General features: G+C 50.3%; 1 protein-coding gene across 1 annotated transcript in view; it reads right to left on the bottom strand.

The window, feature by feature from the left end:
• The window catches only part of PTPN23 (protein tyrosine phosphatase non-receptor type 23), a 30855-nt gene that overhangs the window by 1433 nt on the left and 10052 nt on the right, over positions 1–19370 (bottom strand). Inside the window, 19 exon segments of the mRNA XM_077776960.1 lie at positions 54–238; positions 317–2102; positions 2207–2386; positions 2475–2626; positions 2721–2875; positions 2950–3270; positions 3539–3684; positions 4057–4122; positions 4216–4330; positions 4444–4523; positions 4681–4739; positions 4874–4930; positions 5221–5268; positions 5359–5490; positions 5585–5665; positions 5921–6052; positions 6211–6260; positions 6902–6978; positions 7231–7358. Of these exon segments, the coding sequence (XP_077633086.1) occupies positions 54–238; positions 317–2102; positions 2207–2386; positions 2475–2626; positions 2721–2875; positions 2950–3270; positions 3539–3684; positions 4057–4122; positions 4216–4330; positions 4444–4523; positions 4681–4739; positions 4874–4930; positions 5221–5268; positions 5359–5490; positions 5585–5665; positions 5921–6052; positions 6211–6260; positions 6902–6978; positions 7231–7358 (3950 nt within the window).

Raw genomic sequence — 19370 nt, 5'->3', positions numbered from 1 at the left:
CTGAGGGCTGAGGCCCCGCCCACCCCCGCCCTGCCCCACCCCAGCAGACGCACAGCTCAGGCCACGTAGGGAAGTGGAGGTGCACGAGCGAGCGCTTGAGGCTCTGATCGCGGAACTGGAGGCTCAGCACGCGCTCCACGTGGGTCTCGGTGGTGCGGACGCTGCTCAGCGCCAGGCTCAGGGCACCGTGCACCATGGGCTGGCCCCGCTCGGTGGGGAAATAGCGTGCCACCTTTTGCTGAGGATCAACCAGACGAGGCACTTAGGGCTCTTTCCAGAGTCCCTCTTGGGCACACCCTCCCCCTCGCCTCCTTACCTTCTCCATCTCAGCCTCAGACACTAGCATGACAATGACCGACACCTTCTGCTCGTGCACCATGAGCCAGAAGTCAGCAGCTGTGCCAGGCAGTGGCGCCTGGGTGGCCACCAAGGGCGGACAGTAGGGCGAGAGCCCCTCCACGCGGCTGGCGTTGATGTAGTCATCCTTGCCCGAGCGCAGCACCACGCGGTTACTGTCGTAGGGCATCACGTCCTGGTGCCGGTTCTTCAGCGAGTAGCAGCGTGCGATGGCAATGGACCGGCCCCGAGCATCCTGTTCCTGGGCGTCCTGCAGCTCTCGCCACACGGCGTCCAGAGCCCCCGCGTCGCCCAGCTGGCCCCTGAAGGCCTCCAGCTCCTGCTGCAACTGCTGCAGCCTCTCGGGGCGCTCGTAGGGGTCCCGCTCAATCAGCCGCAGGGCCTGTGGCCGGCGGCCCTCAGCCGCATCCACCTTCGTAGGCTGCAGCAAGGGCTGCCCGCCCCCGGGCGGCTGAGTGCCCCCATGCTGACTCTCAGGGCTGGAGGAAAGCAGGTCTGCGGCCGCAGTGCCCCGGCGCGCACACGCGGAAAGCGGCTCTGCTGCTGCGGGCCGAGGAGGTACTGGGCCAGGCCCCGGTGATGGAGCCGGTGAAGGCACCAGGTGGGGGTTGGGAGTGGGCTGGCCAGCAGGTGAGGGGCCTCGAATGGAGAGAGGGGCTGCCTGGGGGCCCAGGGGCCTGGGGGAAGGGGCAGGACAATATGCCAGGGTGGGATGGGGAGACTGAGGCGGCCCAGGGCTGGGAAAGGGCAGAGCCCCTGAGTGGGGGGGCAGAGGGTCCTGAGAGGGGCCGGGGTAGAGCTGTGTGTGCAGGGGTGGCGTGGGCTGTCCTAAGACACCAGGCTGAGGGGTAAAGGGATACGGAGGCTGGGGGGGCTGGAGGGGTACCCGCCCTGGAGCCTGGGTTGGGAAGAGGTTCGGATGCTGGAGTGGAAGGGGCTGCTGGGGCCCAAACACCAATCCTGTGGGATGAGGCTGAGGCTGGGGCTGGGGGCCCACACTTGGGGCTGGAAAACCCGGGGGAATCCCAGGAGGAAAGTGGTGTTGGGCAGGGGGAGCAGTGAGGGGTTGCTTGTGCCCCAGAGGGTAGGTGTAGGGCGCGGGGAGCAGCTGTGGCTGCGGTGGGGACACTGGGAAGCAGGGCTGGGGAGGAGGAGCAGGGCTGGGGTTTGGCCGTGGCGCTGTGTGGCTGGAGATGGGGGCCTGGATGCTATCCACCGTGGTGGTGGCTGGCCGAACCCCCATGGCCAACTCGGGACCCGCAAACTGGGGAGGTGGGGCCGAGGGCAGACCTGCCACTGGTGGGGGTGGCCCTACCCCCCCATAGGGGCTGCTCACCACGCCGTGCTGTGGGGAGGATCGGGGCACGAGGCCCAGCTCCGGTGTGTAGGCAGGGGCCGGGTAGAGGGCAGGTCCAGGGGCCACGGCCATTGCAGGATGTCCTGGAGCCTGGGGGGCCCTGGGTGGCAACATCTGGGTGGGGCCCGAGTAGGTACCAGGAGGTAAGGGACCGGAGAGATAGTGGGGTCCCGGGCCTGCAACACTGGGGAAGGGGCTGGGAGGAAACTGGAGAGGGGCGGCGGCTCCCAAGTAGGTGTCAGGTGGCCGCGGGCCGACCACCATGTCGGGGGGCAGGCTGCGCAGCTCCTCAGGCAGGTCTCCCGTCTCCACCGCCTCTCCTTCCTCCCTCCTGGGCAGCAGCGGCTTTGGGGCTGTGGGCCGTGGGGGCGGCTTCTTCTTCAGCTCCCTGTAGAACAAGGTGAGGAAGTCCTGGATCCAGCCAGACCCCCGTGTGCCTAGCCTGGGTGTGGCCAGGAGATGCCCGGTTGGGGGGGGGAGGGCCTCACCCACCTGTCCAGGAGCTGCTGGCGGGCAGCCTCTCGGGCCTGGCAGATGGACTGGGCCCGTTCCAAGAGGGCAGCCACCTTGCTCTCCAGGTCCGCATAGAAGTCCTTGCCCTCCTGGGACTTTTTCATCAGGTCCTCATAGGCTTCGTAGGAGGCCACCAGGGTCTGCAGTGTGGAGTTCCACCTGGTGGGCAGAAAGGCCAGTGGGAGGTGGGCAGCTAGGCCGAGCGCCGGGCGGGAGTCTGGGCAAGAGCAGGGGGCTGGACACTGACTTTTGGTCCAGGTCACTGAGCACCCGCCGCACGGCCGCGTACTGCACGTTGGCCTCCGTCAGTGCCCGCAGGACGTTGTCCTGGGCCGCCAGGTTCTGCTCCAGGTACACCCTCAGCTGGTCATACTTCTTCAACTGCTCCTCAAACAGCTTCTGTGGGAAGGTGTTGGGGGGTGGAGGATAGACACTCAGGGCCTCGCCACTTACGGGTGAAGCCCAGAGACCCTCCCTCTGCTCACCCAACAACCTTCATCTCTGAGTGGTCCGTGGTCACCAGTGAGGCGGTGATGTCATCCTTCTGGATAAGCTCGCGCAGCTGCTGCTCCAGGGACACGCGCTGGTCCCGCATCTCCTGCACCTTGGCCAGGATGCGCTTCAGATTCTGCAGCACAGCCTTGTCCTCTGGGAGCAGGAGTGGTCGTGAGACCCGAGACTCCGGCTCGGCCTCCCTTCCCCTGGGGACGGGAGGGACTCACCTGGGGTGAGGGCTGGCGAGGGCAGGGCAGCCCGGACCTGGTCCAGCGGCCCGCTGAGCAGGCGCAGGTTACCGACGTGCAGATTCATGGCGCGGTGCAGCTCGCTGTTGGTGAAGGAGGCCTTCTCGTGGACCTCCATGTACTTGGCCCAGTCCCGCCTCACCTCAGCCAGCTCCGCCCTGGAGCTGGCCGCCCCCGCCATGCTGGCCCCGGCCTGGCCCATGGCCTCCTGCAACTTCTGCTCAAGCAGCTCGTCCTCCTCCAGCAGCTCCCTGATGTCCTTCAGGGAGGCCTCCACATCCGTGAACACACCTGACAGCACTAGGGGTGTGGGAGAGGGGGTAAGAGTCCGCTCCTGAGGCAGGCACACCAGGCATCTACTTGTGTCCATCCCCAGGGAGACAGAACCACCCGGTCAAGGGCGCGTGGCACAGCAGGGCACACAGGGTGCAGGGATCCACGGAGGCACGGAGGTGGGTGCTCATGCCCAGTGCTCAGAGGTCTAACCTTCATCCTCGGTGAACAGAGGACACAGAGGTGGCCTCTACAGATGACCACCCCCAGCCACTTGCTTCTCCCCCTTGCTCACCTTGCATGGACTGGACAAGGTTCCTGACGGTGTCGGGCCGGACACTGAGAGCTGCACACTTTTCCATAAGCTGGGGTGGGATGTGGCTGTACGCATCAAGGTTGTCCACGGTCTCAGGATCCAACTGCATTGAATCCATGAACTGGCTGTGGGGGCATCAGGACCCAGTGGGTGTTGACCCAACTCCTCACTCCTCTCCCGAGGGCAAGCCCCATCACTGAAACTAGGCCTGAGGTCCTCGCAGAGGGTAAATCTGCATCCTGACTCTCCCACTGGAGGTCTAGCTAGCCTGGCCCCACAGAACAGACCCAGGGAACTGCTGAAAAAAATGGAACAGAGGTACAACGTCCTCCCAAAACCTGTGACTTTCACCCCGTAAACCTAGCACCCAAGACCATGGGCAGATAAGGCAGAGCCAGGAAATCTGGTGCAAGAGGCCATTCACTATTCCTCTCCCTGCTGCAGGCAGCACTGGGAACCCCACAGAGATCTGTGTACACCTCCAGCCCCACACTCACTCCAGGACTTCATTCTTGTCCTCAATCTTGGCCATCATCTCCCGAAGCAGCTTGGCCTTCTCCTCGCTGCAGAAGTGACAGAGCAGTTGCTGGAAATCTACGTCCTGAGACATGGCAACCCCACCTGTGCTAAGAACGGGGCCGGCCCCTCCCGCCCACCTGTATAGCGAGGATGCTTCATGGGCAGCCATGGGTACCAGTTTGGCGAAGATGTCAGGGCCTGTAACAGCTGGGTCTGTGGGGTTCACTGGTAAGGGCTTCACCAAGGGGGCGCCTGGGAGGGAGAGGAACAACTGGAGACCAAGCCCACACAAGATCTGAGTCTGCCTCTGTTCTGTCCTGTCTTCACCCGCTACCCCAAGCCTCAGCCTCCGCTCAGCTCCAGACCTTTCACGGGCTGCAAGGTGTCCAGTACCGGGACAGCCTCGTGGTAGATGAAGTCATTGTCCTTTTTGGCAGAATTGTACCTGGAGTCAGAAGGGGAAGTGGGGAGTCCAGCAATCAGCAGGGATCCAGGACCTAGCCTCCGGTGGGGGCCACTGCTCTCAGGTAGTCAATGTGGGCAAAGGGCTGAGACCCTTCCTAACAAATAGGAACCAGGGCCACCCCCAGCCCCAGACTCACTTTCCCCCAATGACATCCATAGTGAAGCGCAGTGCATCTTGCACAGTGTCGGGCTGCCCCTGTAGGACAGGGTGGAGGAGGGGGGAGGGGGGAGGCCACTCAGCACCAAGCAAAGCCAGTGCCAGGACAACCCTCAGCCCCACCATATACTCTCAGGGCTCTGAGGAGCAGCCATGCTCTTCCTCAGCTTTACCTTGGCCAACTTGATGGCTTCATTGAGCTTGTCCAGGGCACTCTGGAAGTATGCGACCTGAAGTGGGTAGGAGGCAGAGCCAGTCCGTCCTTCCCTCCTCCTCCCACCCCATTAAGCCCTGCCTGCCGTCAGGTGACCCATTAGAAGCAGCCAGGCACCAGCCCAGCCAACATCTTAGTGTCACCTCCTGCCCCATCTCTTCAGGCCTCTTGGGATAAGGGTGAAACAGATGGGACAACATAAAAGAAACACCAGGCCTACAGCCAGCAGTGGCCAAGGGTGTGGGGGGTAAGGGACAACCCTCCAGGCTGGACTCCACCCTAACCCCCCTGCCATGGCTCACTCACCCGCTCCCCGAACTTCTGCTGTTCCTCAGCTTGCTTTCCCATGTGCAGCTGGCAAGAGAGAAGATGCCGCCACTTACTTCACAGCCATGGCAGCCTCGCCCCCAGCCCGTCCCGCCCCAGTGGTCACCGTGCTCGCACATGGGCCACAGCTGCAAAGTAGTAGATCTTCATCTGTACAAGCTTCTTCCAGTCCTTCTGAATCCGGCCCAGCAGCGAGGCGGTGTCAGGATTCTCCAAGGCCCGGCATGCCTCCTTGTAGTAATCCACCACCTGGGAGCCAGGATGGGGCCATGAGTGGGCATCAGGAATGAACTAAAGGCCTGCTCTCGGTCCCTTTAGGGCCACCGCCCACCACCATCCCTACCTGTGCACTGATGCGGGCCACCAGAAAGCTCTTCCTGTTGTCCAACATGGACTTCTCCAGAAGGCACTCCTGAGCCTGGCCCTGGACAAATGCAAGTGCATTCACTTGTTCACCCAGAGATCCTACCCTTCCCATCAGGGGGACCACAGAGGGATCCCCTCCCTTGTCCTCTCTCCTCCAGCCTCCCTACTCCAAAAAGCACTGCTCTGATCCACTGGGGCTCAAAAGATCAAAGCCAAGGCCCCACTGCCATCTGCAAGGGGCCTGGTCTAGGAACCAGCACCAGCTGTCCCCTCCCCCGGATCCAACTGGGCTCCAACAAGGGCACCTCCTCACCAGCATGAGGTTGACATTGAGAGTGAGGATCTGGCGGCTCATGTCAACGCTGTAGGCATGAGGGAAGTGCTCACGCAGGTAGGCAAAGGCACCTGCTGCGCACTGGAAGTGAGTGCAGGACACCTTCATGCCCTGGTGGGGGGAGAGGCAGAGGATGGCCAGAGGCAGAGCCAGACAGCTGCCCGTGTCCACTCCCCCAGGACAGGCTGCAAACTCTGGCGGTGAAGGACACTCAGCACCCCTCCTGGGTTTATGTCCTCTGTCCCGCCCACTGCCCCTCCCCTCCTCACCTCCTCAGACACCCGCTTGTCCATGGCCCCCAACATGGAGTGCAGTGCCCCTGGGGAGTCAGAGGACATGGTGTCAGAGCTGGCCTGGGGCCACTCCCTAGGCTGCCCTACACCTTTGTCAAGTCTAAGGCAGAGGGGGCAGTGTTGTCACTCACGGTCAGGAAAACAGGGATCTGAGAACTGGGGCAGCTGGCCCAAGGACACACTCAGCCCCTCAGTCTCCTGCTCTAGACCAGGCAGAGGTGCGGGCGGAGGAAGGAGGAGCTCCCATCCATAGCCCCCAGCCTCCAGGTCCAGTCTTGAAGCCCCAGGGTGCCTACACAGGACTCTGGGGCTCCCCAGGCCCCTCCCCTAAGCCACATTAAGGCCAAGTCATCAGGGCTAGCTCAGGCCACCTGGAAGCCAAGGGACCCCTAGTGCTGTCCAGTCCTAGATGACAGGTTGCTACTCTTGGCCAGAGCACAAAGCAGTGACAGCAATGTGGCAACCAGCCCGGCGGAGCTTCTCCCCAGCAGGGTGGTTGCCCATGGCCCAGAAGAAGCGCTGGCAGAGCTATGGGGGAGGCAGTGAAGGGGCCAGAATGCGGGGGACTTCTGTCCATGAGCGCGCTGCTTTTGTGACCTTCTGCTGAGCTGAGATCCTGGCTTGGCAGGCCTTGGAGGTAGGACCATGGAGGAGTTAAGTAGCTCACCGAGGTTGTAGAGAATGCAGGCCTGCTCATACTTGATGTCCTCATGGGCCACAGATTTGCCAGAGAAGATCTCGGTCCTGCAGACAGGCCACCCCCATCATCTTAAGGGAAGGAGGTGGCCAGGGCCTTGAGGCCAGGTGAGGGGACCAGTCACCCCAGTGCAGGTCGGAGGGAGGCCTGGGGAGACCACACCAAGCCACTCCCCATCCTCTGGAGCAAGGAAGGGGGCAGGGAGGAGAGTAAAGGGAGGGGACACCCCCACCATCCATACACCCTGGGCCGCCCAGGCACCCTCCAGGCTCCCCCCAGCCCTGTCTGCCAGCTCTCACCAGGTGACAGGAACGGCGGCCTCCTGGCCAGAGCCCATGGGGACCCGACTCTGCAGGTAGTGGAGCTGGCCTAGGTACTTGCGAAGGACACTGCAGCCCTCAAAGTCCCGCGGGACACGGACAGCATTCTGGGGGGCAGATGGGAGAAGCAAGCCTGCCATCATTTGGGGTAGAGTACAGGCAGGCCCCAAGAAATACACATCTGAGCTAGGAGACCGCACCTTCAAGGGATCCGAAGAAAGCCCACAGCTATACCTTAGCTGCTCAACACCCATCCCACCAGCCAGGGCTGGTTGGCTGGCTCAGTCCCACCTTTCTGGAAGGCAGTTTTACAACACTCATTAAAAATGTTCATGTATGGTGCACCTGAGTGGCTCAGTTAAGCATATGACTTCAACACAGGCCACGATCTCAGGATTTGTGAGCTCCAGCCCCACATCAGGCTCTCTGCTGTCAGCTTGGAGCCTACTTTAGATCCTCTGTCCCTCCACACTCACCCACCAACCCCCTCCCCGCTCTCAAAAAAAATTTTTTTAGGAAAAAAAGTTAATGTACTTAATGCTGACCCACAATTCTGTACCTAGAACATACAGTAAAAGATACTCAGTAAAGCAAATGCTTGGACAAGCACACAGTATTATTAATAGGGCCAAATACTGGGATGCCACCAAAATTTCCATTAAAGAGGATTGTTTAAATAAATTATGTTAAGCCTACTCACAAAAGAGAACACTCTACAGCCACAAAGCCTGCAGACAAGAGTCTATCATGTTTAGATGTTCATGACATATTTATTGTTGGGCAAAAAAAAAAAAGTAACAGATGAGCAGTACGATTTCATTTACGTAAAATCACATATATACTGAGAGCCAACTAGGTATATACGCAAAGACAAAAGATTCTAGAAGGTTATACACGAAAATGTTAAGTGATTACCCTGGGTAACAGGGTCTAAGTAATTTATCCTATTTTCTATATACGTATAGAGATATATGTTTAATACTCTATTTTTTATATTGAACACTTTTACTCTTTATAAAAAACAAAACTATTCCCATTTTGGGGAAACAAAGCAGACAAAACTTGTGCTCAAATAGAAGGGTAGACAACATACTCTCCAAGAAACAAGTGCCCAAAACAAAGGGATGGGCCACCACTGCGCACCGCGCACACCCTCACCCATCCACTGGGAGAACCAGCCCCCCACCTGGGCCTCCAGCAGAGGGCTGGCGCTGGCCAGAAGAAACCCTCCAGGACACCACCCTGTGGAGCCCAGCTCCAAGACCCCTGCTTCAGAAGGGAGACCTGGCACCAGCCCCACTTGGCCACTCTCCCTTGGGCCCCGGCTCCTCTCTGGGCAGGAATGGAAGCTCCCTTGCGGAGCAGACTTCAGGGGGCCCAGAGCAAGGAGAAGGCTCACAGCCACGCTGATAGGGTCTGACCGGTCCCTCAGGCCAGGACTTCTGGAATCTAGGCCCCCTCCCCTACCAGAACCTCTGCCGTCATCAAATACCATGGGGACTTTACATTTTCTTTCAGGTTGACCCACTTTTCAAAGTGGAGCTACATCCTAAGTAGCTACCTCTTTGAAACAACAAATTCGATGTGCTAGCTACATATTCTTAAAAACACTCAATAAAGCATATATAAAAAGATTAAAATAGAAAAGATTTGCCTTTGTACTTCTTAAAACTATCTTTGGGAGACAATGGAAGCAATCCTCCTTCCAAGCCACACAGCCACCGCACTTTTAATCCAGCCAAGAACCATGGCCCTCCATGTCCCACCTGCCACGTTCTCTGTCGCCTACATGTGGAGAAGCCAAGCAGAACAGGAGTCAGAAAGGAAGCTCTGAAGCCTCACCGTCCCCATCCCCCTCACAAGCCCCGCACCACGCCGGCCAGCTTTATGCCCTATAATCCCAGAACCGAGAATTTCAGAGTTGCAACTGGAGGTCTTCTTAGAGAAAACTCTTCCAGCTCCTGCTTTACAAATGAGGAAACTGAGGCCAGATCGTAAAAAGAGGATTGCCTATAGGTTCCCAAAGTATATCCACCCTCCATGTCCATTGCAAATCACGGAGTTATAGTACAAGCTTAATTTGACTTAAGCCTCTGCTTTGTAGGTCTCTCTGCTGTGACACATTTTCTGTAATTCACTATAAACTAGACCAGTGTTAAAATTGCTGCAATAATTTAATTACTCTTATTTTCATTCCATGTATTACTGAGCCTGGGGGGTTTTTTGGTCTGGATTATATTCGAAAGTTAGTTTACTGAAGAAGCACGAATCCAGTCCAATGCTCACGCTGCTTGGATGAAAAAATCAAGTCCAGGTTAGAAGAAGTGGCTCAGGACTCCTAGTGCCTATCCTTCCAGGGGCTGAGAGGAGCCCTGGTCCTGGTCCGATGCTCTCCAGCCCACTGCTCTGTGCAGGCTGCCTGCCCCACACCTGAAAGACTGCCGTGAGAGGCTGTGAACACCAGGAGGAGTGCTGCTCCCAGGGTGTGGGGTATGCAAGTGCACACAAAATGGTGGCAGTCCTAGGGGTTAAGATTCTCTCACTAGTTGGCGAACAGTCCAAGTTTTTGTAAAATTTATAAAAATTTTTTAAAATTTTTAAAAATTTATAAAAAGTTTTTATAAAAATTTATGAGGAATATTCTGGGAAGGGGTAGAGCAGGGAGCAGGAGAAACCCGTGCCCACCGAACCCGTGGCACTGGCGAAATCCGTCTGATGTGACTATTTTGGAGCTCTGGAGTCTACTGAAGGCTTGCAGCTGGCAGAGGAAGCTTGGGTGGTAAATTCTGGTGAATTTCTGCTGTCGGCACAGTAGCAGCTACCCAGCCCCCAGCCTGCACGTGTTCCCGGAGCAGCCTGCACACAGTCTGTGGGAGCCAGAGTAGGCAGTAAGCACCCTGTCCTCCAAATACAGGGACCTGTGCTCTGATCATGGACTGCTGTTTCCGATCTCAGAGGAGCAAAGAGGAAGGTGGACATGCACCTCCCTCCACTGCTTCACCTTCCCTCTTGTGGAAGTGACTTCAAGGGGATTTAAAGCGCCAGTGCTGGAGGGCCTGAGCGGCTCAGTCAGTTGAGTGCCCAACTCTTAATTTTGGCTCAGGTCATGAACTCACAGTTTGTGAGTCTGAGCCCCATGTCAGCTCTATGCTAGCAGCGTGGAGCCTGCTTGGGATTCTCTCTCCCCCTCTCTCTGCCCCTGGCCTGCTCACAAGCACTCTCTCTCAAAACAAACATTTTTAATAAATAGATAAAGCACCAGTACTTCTCTCTCCACTTACTCCTCCATTTGTCTTTTTTGCCTTCTGTGAGCCAGACTGAATTCAAAACCAACCATATTCACAGGGGAAATGAGAAAGTCACCATGTATATCCAGAGAAAAAGGCACAGGCTCAGAAAAGACCTGAGAAGACCTTAAGTTCAGAAATCTCATCTAATTCTATGTATATATTTATTTTTAAAAAGAGAGAGAGAGAGAGAGAGACAGAGTGCAAGCGGGTGGGGGGCTGGGGGCAGAGAGAGAGGGAGACATAGAATCTGAAGTAGGCTCCAGGTTTTGTTAGCACAGAGCACCATGCAGGGCCTGAACTCATGAACGGTGGGGTCATGAGACAAAGTTGAACACTTTTTTTTTTAAAATAGTTTACTGTCAAGTTGGTTTCCATATAACACCCAGTGCTCATCCCAACAATGCCCTCCTTCATGCCCATCAACCCCTTTCTNTTGCTGCAGTTGAGGTCAAGGAGGTTGTTTCCTGCTTTCTCCTCTAGAGTTTTGATGGTTTCCTCTCTCACGTTCAGGTCTTTTATCCATTTTCAGTTTATTTTTGTGTAGGGGAGACGAAGTTTAACACTTAACCAACTGAGCCACGCAGGTACCCCTAAACCTCAGCTAATTCCTGAAAGANCAAAAAAAAAAAAAAAAAAAAAAAAAAAAAAACCACACACAAAACAAACCAGCAAACCCTGAGGAAGAGAGATTCTGATTTCCAGAGTCACCACATCATTAGATTCCAATGTCCAGTTTTCAACAAAAAAGCATGATGAAGCATACAAAGAAACGGGAAAATATGGCCCATTCAAATGGAAAAACAAAACAAAAAACCCAGAAACTATCCCTGAAGGGGCACCTAGATGGCTCAGTTGGTTGAGTGTCCAATCTTGTCAGCTCAAGTCACGATCTCACAGTTTCATGAGTTTGAACCCCCCATCAGGGCTCTGTGTTGACAGCACGGAGCCTGCTTGAGATCCTCCCTCGTTCTCTGCCCAACCCCTGCTTGCATTCTTTCTCAAAATAAATGCCCCTGAAGAACATTTGGTGACAGATGTACTAGACAAAGACTTTAAAACAACCATCTTAAAGATCCTCAAAGAACTGGGGCACCTAGGTAGCTCAGTCAGTTAAGCATCCAACTTCGGGTCAGGTCATGTTTTCATGGTTTGTGAGTTCAAGCCCCACATCAGGCTCTGCACTGACAGCACAAAGCCTGCTTTGGATCCTCTGTCTCCCGTCCTCTCTCTCCCTCCCTCCCTCTCTCTGCCCCTCTCCAGTTTGTGTGCTTGCTCTCTCAAAAATAAACTTAATAGGGGCACCTGGGTGCTCAGTTGGTTAAGTGTCCGACTTCGGCTCAGGTCATGATCTCATGGTTCATGGGTTCGAGCCCCGCATCGGGCTCTGTGCTGACAGCTAGCTCAGAGCCTGGAGCCTGCTTCGGATTCTCTGTCTCCCTATCTCTCTGACCCTCGCCTGCTCACACTGTCTCTCTCTCTCTCTCTCGGAAATAAATAAAACATTAAAAATTTTTAAAAAACATTAATAAAAATAAATTTTTAAAAAAGATGCTCAAAGAACTAAAGGAAGATGTGGAGAAGGTCAAGGAAACAATGTAAGGAAAAATGGAAATATCAACAAAGAGAAAAGGTAAAAAGAAACCAAAATAAAATAAATTCTGAAGCTGAAAAGTACTGTAGCTACACTGAAAAATTCACCACTAGCCTGAAAAGCAAATTTCCACAGACAAAAGGATCAGTGGACTTGACAACAAGATAATTGAATTTACCAAATCTAAGGAATAGAAAGAGAAAATACTGAATGAAAATGAACAGAGCCTAAGGGACCTGTGAAGACACCTTCAAGCAGACCAACAAAAGCATTGCAGAAATTCCAGAAAGAGAAGAAAGAAAGGGACAGAGAAAATATTTGAAGAAACAATGGCCTAAAACTCCCTAAATTCAATGAAAGACATGAAGCTTAAAAAACTCCAAGCAGGATGAACTCAAAAGATCCGCACCAAGACACACTGCAGTCAAACTGTCAAAAGCCAAAGACAACGAGAATCTGGAAAGCACCAAGAGAGAAGTGACTCATCACATACAGGGGATCCTCAATGAGCTTCTCAGCAGATCTCTCATCAGGAACTCTGGAGACCAGAGGCAGGAGATCCATACATTCAAAGCACTGAAAGAAAACAACCTGCCAAGGCAGATGGGTGGCTCAGTCAGTTAAGTGCCTGACTCGATCTCAGCTCAGGTTTTGATCTCAGGGTCCTAAGTTCAAGCCCTGCACTGGGTTCCACAGTAAACATGGAGCCCTACTTTAAAAAAGGGGCGGGGGGAACCCTGCCAACCAAAAATCCTATATCCAGCAAAACTGTCCTTCAAAACCGAGGAGACATTAAGACATTCCCAGATAAACAAAAGCTGAGCAAATTCACTACCACCAGATCTACCTGGCAAGAACTGCTAAAACAAAGCCCACTTGATAGTAACCTGGAGTCACAGGAAGAAATAAAGATCATAGTAAACGTACATACATGGGCAATTATAAAAGCTAAAATTATTTTATCAATGGTGTATGATTCCACTTTTGTTTTCCACATAAGAGACTAATACATTTCAAAAAAGGATAAAATTTGGGGTGCCTGGGTGGCTTAGCCAGCTAAGTGTCTGACATTGGCTCAGGTCATGATCTCACAGTTTGTAGGTTCCAGCCCCGCATCGGGCTCTTTCCTGAATCACAGTGGACAATTAGAAAATGAAATAAGAAAAGACAATTCCATTTATGATAGCATCAAAAAGAATAAATAATACAGAAGTAAACTTAGCCAAGAAAGCAAAAGACTGAAAACTACAACATTTTGCCAAAAGTTTCAAAATTAAAGACATAAATAAATGGATATCCACATTCATGTATTAAAAAAACTTAATATTATTAAGGTGACAGACCTCCCCCTAAATGATCTACTTTTTTGGATTTTGATTTTTAGGGAGTCAATGAAATCCTTATCAGAATCCCAATGTCATTTTTTTTTTGCAGAAACAGAAAAATTCATTCTAAAATTCATATGGAATCTCAAAGGACTCCAAAGAGCCAAAACAATCTTGAAAAAGAAGAACAAAGCTGAAGATCTTACAATTGTTAATTTAAAAAAAATTTTTTTTTTTACTGTTTATTTTTGAGAGAGTGCACGCGAGCAAGCATGAGCAGGGAAGGGGCAGAGAAAGAGGGAGACACAGAATCCAAAGCAGGCTCCAAGCTCTGAGACGTCAGCATAAAGTCCAATGCGGGGCTTAAACTCACAAACCATGAGATCACGGCCTGAGCTGAAGTTGGACAATCAACTGACTGAGAGCCACCCAGGTGTCCCTCACAAGTGCTAATTTCAAAACTTATTACAAAGCTACAATAATTGAAACAATGTGATACTGCCATAAAGAGACTATACATTAATGGAACAGAAGAAAGAACGGAGAAATAAACCCTTGCCTATATGATATTATGGGAAAAACTGTAGTGCCCCCAATTGCTATGTTGAAGTCCTACCCACCCCCATTATCTCAGAATGTGACTGTATTTAGAGACAGTCTGTACCTTAAAGAGGTAAAGTAAACTGAAATTATACAAATGGGCCCTAGTCCTTCCAATATGACTGTTGTCCTTATAGAAAGAGATTAGGACACAGACATGCACAGAAGGACAACTATGTGAAGATATAGGGAGAAAATGGCCATCCACAAGCTAAAGAGAGAGGCCTCAGAAGAAATCAACCCTATCAACACCCTGACCTCAGACTTCTAGCATCTAGAACTGTGAGAAAATAAATGTGTTATTTAAGCCACCAGTCTGTGGTACTTTGTTATGGTAGCCATAGTAAACTAATACATGGGGTCACATGATTTTTGACAACGGTGCCATTCAATGGGTGACAGTCTTTTCAACAAATGGTGCTGGGAAAACTATAATCCACACACAAAAGAATGAAGTTGGACCCTTACTTTATATCATTTACAAAAATAAATTCAAATTGGATCGAAGACCTAAATGTAAGAGCTGAAGCTATAAAACTCTTAGAACCAACAAAGGAGGGAAATTTTTGTGACACTGGGTCTGGCAATGATTTCTTGGGTAGAACTCCAAAGCAAAGCACAGGAAACAAGAGAAAAAATAAACAGGACCTACACCAAAAGTTAAAACTTCTGAACATCAAAGGACACAATCAACAGAGTGAAAAGGCAACCCATGGAAGAGGAGAAAATATTGGCAAATCATGTATCTGATAAGGAGTTAATATATCCAGAATTTATAAAAAACTCCTACAACATAACAAAAACTCTGGCCAAAAATGGGCAAGGGAACTGAACAGACATTTCTCCAAAGCAGATATACAATAAATACATGAAAAAATAAGAACACTGATCATTAGGGAAATGCAAAGTCAAAACTACAATGAGATACCGTCTCACACTCCTCAAAATGACTACTATAAAAAAGACGGAAAATAATGCGTGCTGGCAAGGACGTGGAGAAACTGCTGGTGTACACTGCTGGTGGAAATGTAGAGGTAATTCTATTTTTTTTTTTGTCTTTTTTTAAAAATGTTTTATTTCTAGGAGAGAGAGAGAGAGAGAGAGAGACAGCATGAGCAGGGGAGGGTCAGAGAGAGAGGGAGTCACAGACTCTGAAACAGGCTCCAGGCTCTGAGCTGGCAGTCAGCACAAAGCCCGACGCAGGGCTCAAACCCGAACCCTGAGATCATGACCTAAGCGAAAGTCGGACGCTTAACCGACTAAGCCACCCAGGCGCCCCGGTAATTCTACTTTTGGTTCCTCCAAAAATCACAAATAGAATTATCATATGAACCAGCAATTCCATTTCTGGGTATATGCTCAAAGAATTGAAGGCAGGGTCTCAAACATATATTTATACATCTATGAGCATTACACATACAACCCATTCACACCCACAGTGGCATTATTCACAATAGGCTAAAGGTGGAGGCAACCCTCTTAACTAAGACAACAATGAAGTTTGCTGCACCGATTGGTTCTTCCTTTCATGAACGATTTTTCTGTAGCACGTAATGCTGCTTAAGAACATTTAACCCACAGCAGAACTTCTTTCAAAATTGTAGTCAACCTTCTCAAGTCCCGCTGCTTTTTTATCAATTAAGCTTATGTGATACTCTAAATCCTATGTTGTCATTTCAACAATCTTCACAGCATCTTCACCCATATATTCCAGCTCCAGAAACTTTTTTTTTTGCTCATCCATTAGAACCAACTCCCCATCCATTCAAGTTTGATCATGAGATTGCAGCACTTCAGTTTCATCCTCAGGCTCCACTTCTAGTTCTCTTGCTGTTTTCACCACATCCGTGGTTACTTCCTCCACTGAAGTCCTGAAGCCCTTGAAGTCATCCAGGGCTGGAATCCACTTCTTCCAACTCCCATGAACCTTGATATTTTGACTTCTTCCCATGAATCACGACTGTTCTTAATGGCATCTAGAATGGTAAATCCGTTCCAGGTTTTCAATTTACTCTGCCCAGATCCATTAGAGGAATCACTATCTATGCAGCTATAGCTTTAGAAATAAATTTCTTAAAAGGGTGCCTGGGTGGCTCAGACAGCTCAGTGTTCAACTTTGGCTCAGGCCATAATCTTGCAATTCGTGGATCTGAGCCCCTCACTGGGCTCTGTGCTGACAGCTCAGAGCCAGGAGCCTGCTTCAGATTCTGTGTCTCCCTCTCTCTCTACCTCTCCCCTGCTCATGCTTTATCTCTTTCTCTCTCAAAAATAAATAAGCATTAATTTAAAAAAATAAAAAAAAATTTAAAAGGAGGGGCACCTGGGTAGCTCAGTTGGTTAAGCATTCGACTTTGGCTCAGGTCATGATCTCATGGTTTGTGAGTTCAAGCCCCATGTTGGGCTCTGTGCTGACAGCTCAGAGCCTGGAGCCTGTTTCAGATTCTGTGTCTCCCTCTGTCGGCCCCTCCCCCGCTCATGCTCGCTCGTTCTCTCTCTCAAAAATAAGTAAACACTTAAAAATTTAAAAAAAAATTGTATTTCTTAAAGAATAAGCTTGAAAGTCAAAATTAATTCTTGATCCATGGGTTACAGATGTGTTAGCATAAAAACAACATTTATCTTGTATGCTTCCATCTTGTGTGACCATTTACATTGTCAATGAGCAATAATATTTTGAAAGGAATCATATTTTTTGAGCAGTAGTTCTCAACAGGAGCCTTAAAATACAGTAAACTACGTTGTAAATACATGTGCTGCCATCCAGGCTTCGTTTTTCCATTTACACAGCCTGTCCTTTGAAGCTTTAAAGCCAGACACTGACTTCTCCCTAGCTGTCATAGTCCTGGATGGCATCTTCTTCCAACAGAAGGCTGTTTTGTCTCCACTGAAAATCAGTTGTTGGCTACCTTCATGAATTATCTTAGCCAAACTTTCTGATCACTTGCTGCAGATTCTACATTAGCACTTACCGCTTCACCTTGTACTTTTCTGTTAGGGAGATGGCTTCTTTCTTTAAATCTCATGAACCAACCTGTGTTAGCTTCAAACTTTACTTTTTCACCTCTCTCGGCCTTCACAGAACTGAAGAGAGTAAGGACCTTGCTCTGAACTAGGCTTTAGCTGAAGGGAATGTTGTGGCTGGTCTGATCTTCTATCCAGACCACTCAAACTTCCTCCACATCAGCAATGGTTCATGTGGTTCTATCATCAATCATGTGTTCACTGGAGGAACACTTTTAATTTGCTTCAAGAACTTTTCTTTTGCATTCACAACCCGGCTACCTGGAGCAAGGGGCCTGCCTACCTTTCAACCTTTCAGTCAGTCTTGGCTTTCAACATGCCTTCCTCCCTAGGCTTTATCATTTCTAGCTTTTGATTTAATGAGAGACATGTGACTCTTCCTTTCACTTGAAAACTTAGAAGCTATTATAAGGTTACTAATTGGCCTAATATCAATATTGTTGTGTCTCAGGGAACATGGGAGACTCAAGGAAAGAAAGAGGAAGAGCTGGTCAGTGGAGCAGTGAGAACACACCTGGCATTTACTGATTAAGTTCACAGTCTCATATGGAGTTTGTGGTGCCCTAAAACAATTACAATAGTAGCATCAAAAATCGCTGATCACAGATCAATGGGGTGCCTGGCTGGCTCAGTTGGTAGAACATGGGACTCTTGATCTTGGGGTTATGGGTTCTAGCCCCATGATGGGTTCTTAAAAATAAAATCTTAAAAAAAAAACAAAAACACCAGTATCTGTGGAGCACAATAAAGCAAAGCACAATACAAGGTATGGGCATGCCTAGGGGCACCTTGGGTGGCTCAGTTGGTTGAGCTTCCAATTCTTGGTTTCAGCTCAGATCATGATCTCATGGTTTGTGGGTTCAAGCCCTGCATTCCGGCTCTGTACTGTCAATGCATAGCCTGCTTCGGATTCTGTCTCTCTCCCTCTCTCTCTGTCCCTCCTCCACTCTCACTCTGTGTCTCTCTCAAAATAAATAAATAAGCTTAAAAAAAAAAGATATCTTAAAGAAAAAAAAAAGGTACCCCTGTATAAAATAGAAAAACAGGGGCACCTGGGTGGCTCAGTCAGTTAAGTGTCCAACTTCAGCTCAGGTCAGGGTCTCGCAATATATGGTTTGAGCCCTGTGTTGGGGTCTGTGCTGACAGCTCAGACCCTGGAGCCTGCTTTGGATTCTGTATCTCCCTCTCTCTCTGCCCCTCCCCTACTCGCATACTATCTCTTGCTCTCAAAAATAAATATTAAAAAAAAATAGTTTAATAAAATAAAATTAAAAGATAAAATAGAAAAATGGGCAAAGGACATTGAAAATTTCTAAAAGGCGGCATACAACCAACACACTAACAACTGTGAAACCTCACTATTAGTGAAATAACTGAAAACTAAAATCAAATACCCTTTTCAACTACCAGACTGCCAGAACTGAAAAGTAACAGCAGGAGTAGGCACGTATACCATAGTCGGGGGTGCAAAGGAAAACAAGTACATCCCATCTGCCCACTAATTCCTACAGAAACAATCCCATATGCACCCAATTATGTACAGACAAGGATGATATTCACAGTGCCGAAAAACGAAATAACCTAATGTTCTCTGAGACAAGACTAATTGAATTACAGCGCAACGTGATTACAGGACATTAAAAATACTACTATTCTACATTCATCGATACAGAAACAAATCTACTATATGTTAAGTGAAAAAAAGCAGACTACATAAGCAGTTTGGGTGGTCTATGATCCTCCTGTGGTTTTACATAAGTATACACAGTTGACACTTAAACACTGTGGGGGGGAGGGGTAGAGGCACTGACCCCCACACAGTCAAAACTCCACTATAATTTTTGACTTTCCAAAAACTTAACTACTAATAGCCTATTGTTGACCGGAGCATCACTGATTATAGTCAATTAACACAAATTTTGTATGTTATGTGTATTATACACTGTACTCTTACAACGAAGCTAGAGAAAAGGAAATGTTAAAGAAATCCCAAGGAAGGGGTGCCTGGGTGACTCGGTTGAGCATCAGACTCTTGGTTTCAGCTCAGGTCATGATCTCACAGTTTTGGAGTTCAAACCTCAAGTTGGGCTCTGTGCTGACAGCATGGAGACTGCTTGGGATCCTTTCTCTCCCTCACTCTTTGCCATTCCCCTGCAGGCAAGCTCTCTCTCTCTCTCTCAAAACAAACTTAAAATCATAAGGAAAACACATTTACAGTCCTATACTATAAAAAAAAAAAAATGCATGTAAGTGGACACACACAGTTCAAACCCATGTTGTTAAAGGGTCAAC

The sequence above is a fragment of the Crocuta crocuta genome, unplaced genomic scaffold (assembly GCF_008692635.1).
Source record: "Crocuta crocuta isolate KB4526 unplaced genomic scaffold, BGI_CrCroc_1.0 scaffold77, whole genome shotgun sequence".
Lineage (NCBI taxonomy): Eukaryota > Metazoa > Chordata > Mammalia > Carnivora > Hyaenidae > Crocuta > Crocuta crocuta.
The sequence above is the reverse complement of the archived record's forward strand: the minus strand, read 5'-3'. Positions and strand labels throughout refer to the sequence as shown.